The sequence below is a fragment of the Pyxicephalus adspersus genome, chromosome 4, assembly GCF_032062135.1.
Source record: "Pyxicephalus adspersus chromosome 4, UCB_Pads_2.0, whole genome shotgun sequence".
Lineage (NCBI taxonomy): Eukaryota > Metazoa > Chordata > Amphibia > Anura > Pyxicephalidae > Pyxicephalus > Pyxicephalus adspersus.
The window spans coordinates 152,692,530-152,702,800 of NC_092861.1; the positions used below are offsets into that span (position 1 = coordinate 152,692,530).

Sequence of the window (10,271 nt, forward strand, 5' to 3'; positions counted from 1 at the left end):
AGGAAGGACCAGTAAAAGCTAATAGAGAAATATTACACCAAGTAGGTATTTCTTCAATATTTGCCCCCGGGTGGTTCTCAGCGCCATCTTTAAGGGGTGCTGGGATGCTTCAAAGTTAAAGTGCACCTAATTTTTTTGCACCTCTTGACCTGAAGTATCTCACCTTTAACAGATATAGACCTACCCTGACCATTTGAACTTTACTCCTCTGGCTGCACGTGCAAAAACTCCATAGGACCATTTTCTGAGCATCTTTGACCCCCTAAAAGTCTACATAAATCTACTGCACAGTTGCAACCAGCTCACATACGAGTTTATTAGATGTATGGGGGAGGGCGAGGCAAGTGTAAGAAAGGCCGTCATGGAAATATGGAAAAGCAAAGATGGTTAAAAAGGGCAATTAATATAGAAAAATGTAAAAAAGAAAACTCACATTCCTCCTGGCTGCAAGAGGCTACATTCAGGTCTGTGGAGAGAGTTTGGCTAGAACTACTGCTCTGCGAGGATATCGAGGTATTTCCGTTGTCGCTGTTTATCTCACTGGGGAATAAGTCTGATTGGCTGCTGCTTGTGCTGGGGGCAGTGTCATCATCTGGCTGCTTCTTCTGGAAATCTACAAATAAATAAACAATTGATAATAAGGATAAGCCATTTGCACCCAATAAAGACATTTAAACATTTAAAAATGATCACCTTGTTTACCAGACGGGTAGGAAGCTTCTACAACCAATGAATCCTGAACTGAGCCTGGACTGCTGTGGCTACTCTATTGTAGAAAACAATTCCTGAACAACCCAGTGTTCTCCCCGGCCTTATTTAGCTGGTCGCACCACCCGGCAATTTCCAGTAACCATATGGCTGTTTTTTGGTGTTACTAAAAAGTTGGGTCAGAATACAGGGGCTGCCACCCACCTACAAATTCTTCGAAACCGACTAAAAAAAAATTCTGGGGATGAATACTGCAACGTTTTGTGCTTGAGAAGGAGACGTCCTGCAGAATTTGGTCTACACAAAAGGGGCTTTTATGCCTAAACTATAGTTTAGGGCACGCTAAACTTTTCACTGGACATTATTTCAACATTCCAAACTATTATCAGCAATGGAGCATAACACACGGCAGTCCACTACTGTACATTGTGATGAGCTGCAACACACATGCCTTGCATCCGCGTCGTCTCAATGGGTTGTGACAATAAAATGAGTGGTTCCGCAATGTGCAAAGTGAACGAGTCGCAGTTTAAAAATGATAATCAAAAGATGAATGGTGCTGGAAAATTTAACGCTGTCCACATATTCAATAAATGCACTTCTGTGACCCTGAATAACCACCCAACTGAAAACTTAAATGAAGGATGAGGACAATGCAACTCCAAACAGGAGGATCCACAAGGAAATGGACATTTGTAAATTTTAGAAGGAAGTCGTCTAACATTGCCCACCCCAACTCACCACAGGGTCATACAATGCCTGTGCCCACCTTGACTCATTGCAGGTGAGTCAAGACTCATAGGGTGTCTGTGGTCACCCCAACTCATTGCAGGGCCATACAGTGTCTGTTGTCACCTCGACTCATCAGGGGGTCATACAGTGTCTGTGCCCACCCCAACTCATCCTGGGGTTATATGGTGCCTGTGCCCACCGCGACTAATTGCGGGGGTCATACAATGCCTGTGCCCACCTTGTCTCATTGCGGGATAATAGAGTGCCTATGCCCACCCTGACTCATTGTGGGGTCATTCGGTGCCTGTGCCCACCCTGACTCAATGTGCGGTCATACAGTGTCTGTTGCCACCCTGAGTCACTGGGGGGGTCATACAGAGTCTTCGCTAACCTTGACTCATTGCAGGGTCATACAGTGTCTGTACCTGCCCTCAACTATTAGGAGTCATACAGTGTTGGTACCCTTTGCAATGTGCAAAGTGAACGAGTCACAGTTTAAAAATGATAATCAAAAAATGAATGGTGCTGGAAAATTTAACGCTGTCCACATATTCAATAAATGCACTTCTGTGACCCTGAATAACCACCCAACTGAAAACTTAAATGAATGATGAGGACAATGCACATCCAAACAGGAGGATCCACAAGGAAATGGACATTTTTATATTTTAGAAGGAAGTTGTCTAACATTTGATTTTTAAGATAAAACTGTACTTTTCACCTTTTTTTTCATCCTCTTAGATCCCCGTGTTATTAAGCTGCCGCACTCTTTGAAGCCACTTCCTGTCTAAATGCACACCGGCTGCTTGGTATCTCCCAGGACAAGATTCCCCGATGGTGATAACTATGGCCATGCCTGTGTATTGTGTGTGGAAATAGTAGGATCATGTGGCGGGGTGATAAACCAGGAGCTGGAAGTCTAGGGCAGAATGTTTTCACCCTCAAGAACAATCTGAATATTCACCTTTATGGCACGATCAGCAGGGATTATTTTACTAAACATTTCAGATATAAAAAGACTGAAAACCAATAATATGTTAAAGATTATATATTTTTATGGCTGCTTTATATATACGCTATATGCATCCATTAAGGGGCCCATTCATCCCTTCCACTGTCGTGGAGTCAGAAGCAATTATTTGGTACCTGGAGTCAGCAAAATGAACCAACTCTGGCTCTGAATAAATGAAATTGTAATGAAAAGAAATACAATGATTACATTTCCTATTTTACAAGTAATAGTAATAAGAAAGTCATTCTCTGCTGTAAGAATAAAGCCCGGTTCACCAGTGAAGTCCAGCTGAGCTTTTATGCAGTCAGACATTTACTCATAACTGGACTACACTACATTACAAGAAGTGTTTTCATTTTATTGGAGTTGTAATTTGTTTAAACAAGTTCATCTGAATGTTAAAGTATGTAACTATTGTTAGTTCCAGGACCAGTTCCAAGTAAGTTTCAAATAAAAAATTGGCTCACGCACCGCATTGGTGACGATTATGGCCAATACTCTGTGCAATCACCCTGCAAGGATGCCAAGTCTAGGACTGATCATTGCTACATTCTAGGGAGCTGCCATCTTCACCGCTATGGTGGATTTCCGTGATCCTCTTCCCTTATTGGATAATGTAACCTCGGTGCATGTGTAGGAATTACATTATCCCCAGAGGCTTGCTCTCCGCCATAGAGATCCAAGCTACACGGTGCACATGCAGTACAGTATAGAACTAAAACAAAATGCCAAAAGGAGCAAGGGAGTTTGTTTTTCTTTGACATATAGTACTACCTCCTGGTGTTTTATTCAGCTTAGGTCAGCTTTATATTTATATATTTATTTTTGTTTTTATATCTAATGTGAAATAATCACTTTTAAATCATATATATATATATATATATATATATATATATATATATATATATCCAATATAAATCATCATATAAACACGCAGGCTACTCTATTAGATACACCTTGCTAGTACAGGGTTGGACGCCATTCTTCATAATATCACGCATTTGCTGCAGATGTGTCAGCTGGTCATCCATAATGGGATTCTCCCATTCCACCAGAGCCCAATGGTGCTCTATCCGATTGAGACACTGTTATGCTCCACATGCGTAAATGCATTGCTGCCATGCGATTGTCTATAAATATTTTCCATTAGCAACAGTTAAACAGGTGTATCCAATAAGGTGTCTGAAGGGAGGTTCTATTGTTAAACCACTGAAGATGTTGTCCCTAGACCCTTTTAGTCGGGCTCATCACCCAGCACATTTCAGTAACCACTCTCTGTTTATAGGTGGTTACTCATAGTTGGGTCACAGTATAGTTGCTCCCACCTACAGCTTCTCAACACCCAATTTAAAAATTTTAGGGGAGAATACTGAAAGTGTTGTTAACAGACCAAGGTAAAGGTATAAAAGAATCTGTAATTGAGAAAGATTGCCCTCATTTCCCTTTTGCGGATCACCTGCACGTTGCTCCCGGATGTCTCTAGGGTTGGATCGGCCAAGGTGACCTAGGTCCTTACATTAGTATATTAAAATAAAGGAATGTGTGAAACAGCCATGTGTTGCGGTGCCCTGTGATGTGTGTGTTGTGCTATGTTTCCTTAAGGTACTGAGGTCACCTTCATGAATAATGACACTACAACAAGGTGAGACAAAGGTGTGAAAGGGACCAATATTTATACAGGATTTAGTTTCTATGAAAATGATGGGGTGACCTCTGCCTGATCCTTAAAGTGTCAGAATCTGCTGCTGTTTCCGGTGTGACTGAGGAACGATTGCCAAGGTTTCACAAAAATGTCTCGAAGTGCAAAGGTGATAATGAACAATTCTGACATCAGAAGAGCTCATTATGGTCCCTTAGGATAGCGATCTGAACCTGGACATCACATTAGATAATAGGATTGGGATCTAGCTGCTTATTGTGTGATACTTCCCCCTTCTTAGATTGTAAGCTCTTCTAGACTGGGTCCTCCCCTCCACCTGTGTCACTGTCTGTATCTGCCATTTGCAACCCATATTTAAAGTACAGCACTGCGTAATATGTTGGCCCTATATAACTACTCTTTAATAATAATAATAATAATAATAATAATAGACATTCTAGAAGTACTGCACTCTGTAGTTGTGTACTCAGCTTTGCAGGAAGCTTCCAAGTATTTCCCATCCTCTGCTGGCACCGAGGCGGCTTCACCAAGTATGTGCATCACTCAGGAAACAGGGAAAGTTGCGGCACGCCGGAGTGGCACTCTCAGGGGCGAATTGGAAAGCGCTTCAGCTAAACTATGTGCAATTAGTGGGGAAGGTGTGAAGTGGCAGCTCATCAGCCAGCGGGAAAGAGGATTAAGAGAGGAAAGTGAAGATCCAAATAATTGATCTGCTTAGCGGAAGCTGGAAGAGCTCCGAGTGTCATGGAGGGATGGGAATATTTAAGTGACTGAGAAAGTGACAAAAGGTTTAATGGCACCAAGATTTGATTATTTATAAGTAGTTGCTGGAAAGTTACAATCACTGCAACCAACTTCTGCAAAAACTGCTGCACCTGCAACCCTCCCCTGACCCTACCCTGCGCTCTTCTTACCATTACGGAGCTACTAAAGACTAACAAGAGACAAATTGCTGCAGAGTATAAGAGATCACATTGAAGGAGACTGTCACAGAGGAGTGCAGGTTACATGAGACAGCAGCCAATCAATGTCTCTCAGATACAAAATCTGTAAGAAGCTGCAGACAGGAAATTACCAACACGAGTCTTTGCAGGTTAGGCTTCGTTTCAACTTGGAGACGCTCGCCTATGTATAATATTTTATAATACTTTATTTGTCAAATCATCATTATTATTGTTATACATTTATATAGCTCTGACGTATACCACAGTGCTGTACAGAGAACACTGAGGCAGTTCGATGAGTCTCTGTACAGAGGAGCTGACATTCTAATGTCGCCCCACAGCCTTGCACAAGTTAAAAGAACCAGTCTGGATGGAAACCACATGGGGAGTCAATACAAACTTTATGTAGATGGGCCCTTGGACCCCAGTGCTGCATCATAAGAGCTAATCACAAGGCCAGCATTTTACCCAAGTTTCCTAAAGGTTTCCACCACATGTGGACCCTGAGGGTTTCTGTTACAAAATCCTGTGGTCTTTAAATCATTATTTCTCATAGGAGGCTGCATGCCATCCTGACATCTCCCGCATTATCTTTCGGATCTTTGGTCCTTTTTAGGAAGTGACAAAGTAATCTCAGGAGCCACAGGAAGTGGGTGAGTGCATTTCTTTACACTGAAAATCAGTCCTATTTCAGAACATGTGGCCTTTCCAAATAGCGAAGATACTTGTGGTCCCAAACTGTCAGGGAACGTTGTTTATTTCTAGACGGACATCGAGTGCGAGGGTGAGCGGGACAATTTATGGAGGGAAATTTCCATAAGCTCATGCATCAAAGTGTCAGAGCTGCGGCACAGAAAGAAAATCTGACCTATATTTGTGAACCCAAAAGGTCAATGCTGATAATTTATTTTCAGTGGGATTAGGAGTGCGTAATATACTTAACTGCCAGGGGGCTGCGGAGAGCACGGCCCCATCCTGCAAGATAAACGCTAAGGGGGGATTGTGACACCCAGGGGTTTCTGTGACCCCAAAAAGCTTCAGATATTTCACAGCAAAACTTCAGAAATAAAAGGTTTCTTGTAAAGCCATTATAAAGAGTTGGCTCGTTAATGTAGTCTGGCACTCAGTATGGAAAGCTGGGAAGTCACAAAACTTGGGGGTAGCACCCAGCATGGAAAGCCAGAAGTACAAAAGTCGGGGGCAACACTCAGTATGGAAAGCCAATGTAGAAAAGTAAGGGGCAACACTCAGTATTGAAAGCCAGAAGTACAAAAGTTGAGGGCAGCACTTGGTATGAAAAGCCAGAAGTCACAAAAGTCGGGGGTAGCACCCAGTATGGAAAGCCAGAAATCACAAAAGTCAGGGGCAGCACTTGGTACGGAAAGCCGGAAGTCACAAAAGTTGGAGGCAGCACCCAGTATGAAAAAGCAGGAAGTAACAAAATTCAGGGGGAGCAATGTGATGACCAATGCTGTCTACTAGAGGAGGGAAGAATTGGCTGATTTTTTGCTTTAGTCAAATTTTAGTAAAATTGAATGATTTTGCAAAAATTTCTAAAAGTGGTCTAAAATTTTATTGCTTCAACAAAATGCTTTGGAGTGAAATTAAAAAGCCACTGTATGCCCATTCAGGAACGAGGAAGTGACAATGACATTAAGGGACATTAAGATAAATGGTGGTTTTGTTTGCAGTTGGTAATTTGTTTTGTTTTTTTTTATTTCCTTTATTATATGACTCAGATACAGATTTATGCTTTCGTGTTTTAAATCCGTTACTATGAAAATCTTTTTTTTTTTTTTTTTTAAAGTGATCATGCCAAACATAAAACTATCCCTGGACACAAAACCGAGCCAGAGATTACCTCAAACATATTTGCATGCACAATGCACATACAGATTGCTGATCTGAGATCCATCTGTCATAATAAACATTCCTCGATTTTTCCCCTCTACCCAGAAGGAAATACCAATCTAACTTTCTGCAAATGACTAGGTGACATTGTGGACTTACATTATTGGGAAGTATGTCACCCTTTCGGATATCCAAATAGATCCTTGATGTCAGTGGTATCTGACCTGAGAGGCACAAAATGCTCAAGGAATCCCTAGCAAAAAATCCTTGGGAAACCCTGCAGAACCCTGGTTGAAAATCACTGAACCAATAACACATCCGTTCAGCACTTGCTGTTGATCCCCCCTTCATGAGGGGGTGACCTAATATATCAATATACTACTTCTCCATCATTGCCCAGTCACAGGATAAAGGAAGTGGGTGACCAGGCCATATTGCAGAAAGATTAGCAGGTTAAAATTGTAGTATGATGAGGCCTCGATCAAGAGGATGGCTACAAAGAAACATAAAAATCTTGACTGGTGAGAAGGTTCACAAATATTTCTCAAGATTGCATTTTGCTTTTTTTATTGGCCTAAAGATTAGCTTGAATTCCAAATCTGGCCCAGCCCAATACCTCTTCCTAGTGGTCAGTTTTGTTTTTTCATTAGTAATTGTACAATCTTCAGGTGAATCTCCTCTTGATGTCTGCTTCATCTTTCTTTACTTAGCGATCCATGCGTGCTGTGCGATCCATGACATGGCAATGACATGATGCAGGGTTCTCCCCAGGCCCTTTCAGCTGGGTGCACCATCCGGCACTTTTCAGCACCCACCCGGCTGTTTTTGGGTGGTTACTAAAGAGCTTGGTCACAATACAGGGGCTGCCACCCACCTAAAATTTCTTCCCATCCGGCTTAAAAAAAATTCTGGGTTGAGCACTGTGATGGCATCAGTACCACTCTAGCAGTCCTCCCAACAGTCATTATATGGGTGTCATGAACCCAACGCCAAACTTTCTGTACTTTCTTCACCATACTCATACTCTCTTACGCAAAAACTCAAACTTTTGGATTTCCCAAGTCCTTGTTTGAAAAAGTGACTGGACAAATAGGGTGAATACGCTACAAAGAGACAGCGATACAACCCTGCAGCTTATCAAATGCGTTCAATATTAAAATCTGAATCAGCGGTCTCACTCTGATAACGTAGAGGAAATCACTTGTGTAAATTATAACCAGAGAGCTGATTTTTGGGGAGCAGGGAGGTATCACAGTAGAAGACATGCTGAAGGACAAGGTACCCCCTTGTTGAGGTGTCAGCCTGGTAAGGTAAGCAGGAACTGGTCCTGATGAAAATGAGATGCCCGCGCCTGTGGGGGGTAATCTATCACTGCGGTTATTTCAATGAAGTGCAGGATTGGAATATATTAATGAAATGAATTCGGTAAACAGATCATCTGCTCCGATAAACTGACAGTGCAGATGATTATGCAGGATGTCTCTACATACAGCTCGCATCTTCCTGAGCACCTCAAACATTTGATGAACGCAGCGGGGATTCTCCTGTCTTGGAAACTGTCACAAACGTCCAAATGTTCTCGGATTCAGAACCGGGCCGCTCCGAATGTTTTGACTTCTTGTTACTGAGAAATTATAGCAGCAGTAACAGGTGATCCCATCAAACAACACAGATACATTTCTATAAAAATAGATCGGAGCAAACACATCCGCAGATTCCATACCTACGTGTGATTGATTCATTGTCTGGGAAGAAAATGTTCTGCAACCCGAAAATTGGAGCGGAGAATTTCGGAGTTGAAGCTTTGTGTAGCAGTGGTTTCATTTTTTGGTGGGATACAACCAAAGTTATATTCATAGATACTCCGCAGAGCACCATTTACATCTAAACCGACCCCAGACAGCTATCTATATGTGCGGGTGCCATACCTGCTCCAATGCAAATATCATTGTGCACGCTCAGTGATCTCAGATGAATTAATGATCCCTGAAATTTAGGAATTGCTTGTTACTGACCTGAGAGGCACAAATAACTCACAGACCCTACCTAGCAACCTTTGTAAGAACCCTGGCTGGGAAATGCTGGTGTGTATTGTGACATCAGCAATATATTCATGCAGACTTGTAAAAGTTACTGACAGGTCCACTTTTAAAGGCATCTAAACTTTTCTTTCTTCAGGTTTATGCAGCTGCAGCAAATCACCATGCGATAGTGGGGGTAGACACTGAAGTGGAGAGCTGCAATGTGACTGCAGCACATCTCTTCATCCTTAATTAATAAAGCAGCAGTCTGTTCACAAGTACTCCTGGCAGGTAATTGAGTGCGCCCCCTGGGGGGTGAGGATGGAATTATCCAGGCACGCTGTGTGCACAAGTGTAGTATTCAGCCTATAAGTCAGAAGTGTCCTCTCCTTGGGGGAAGAACAAACAATTCAGTGCAATCCAACCTCATGTAATCGCGTTTGGACGAGCAATATTTCATCTGATTTAGTTTATTCTTTGCATTCTGAAAAATAATAGATTATATACAAATGAATCTTCCAGATTTAAAATGATTGCCAATCCATTTCAATGTAAATGATAAGGAAAGTGGAGTCTTTGTAATGGTTTTAGACATCACTGGGGCAGATGAGGACTTTATGAGGGTGTGAAGAGTAGAGGGTAAAATGCAGATTGTAGGGCCAGCAATAGCTCTTCATTTTAAACTAATAATCTGCTATTTATTTGGATTTTACAAGGTGCAGCCGAGCTCCAGGTGCTCTTAGCTAAAAAAAAAAAAAAGAAGAATTTCGGCATCTATTAAAAATGTATGAAACCTAGTTATTGTACAGAGCTGCATAATAATAACGTGTTTTTATAAAATGCCAACATAATAATTTATCAATAAATCTGATAAATGTATCAAAATTCTATCAGCTTCTTTCTGCAGACTGGAGGGAGGGCAACATTGAGTGCCAATCAGCTCTCCACTGCATGATTCCATTAGTTTAAAATTTCCTAAAGCCAAATTTATACAAAAATAAAACAAAAAAAAATGATTGGCATTAGACATACGTTAAGGCTAAACTCCAAGAAGACACTTACATACACACAAAATATAGGAGATGAGTTACCTGCTAAACACATTTATATGATAATCTTCTATACGGATAGGTGCGCGGGCTCAGTGGTCACATGACACGGTGCTGCACTGGTGTAGGCTCAGTGGTCACATGACACGGTGCTGCACTGGTGTAGGCTCAGTGGTCACATGACACAGTGCTGCACTGGTGTAGGCTCAGTGGTCACACGACACGGTGCTGCACTGGTGCGGGCTCAGTGGTCACACGACACGGTGCTGCACTGGTGCGGGCTCAGTGGTCACA

At 42.0% G+C, this 10,271-nt stretch overlaps 1 protein-coding gene across 1 annotated transcript in view; it reads right to left on the minus strand.

The window, feature by feature from the left end:
* ZFAND3 (zinc finger AN1-type containing 3) overlaps positions 1-10,271 on the minus strand; it is a gene marked incomplete in the record, with an annotated part of 107,218 nt that overhangs the window by 40,203 nt on the left and 56,744 nt on the right. Inside the window, 1 exon segment of the mRNA XM_072410006.1 lies at positions 434-613. Within this exon segment, the coding sequence (XP_072266107.1) occupies positions 434-613 (180 nt within the window).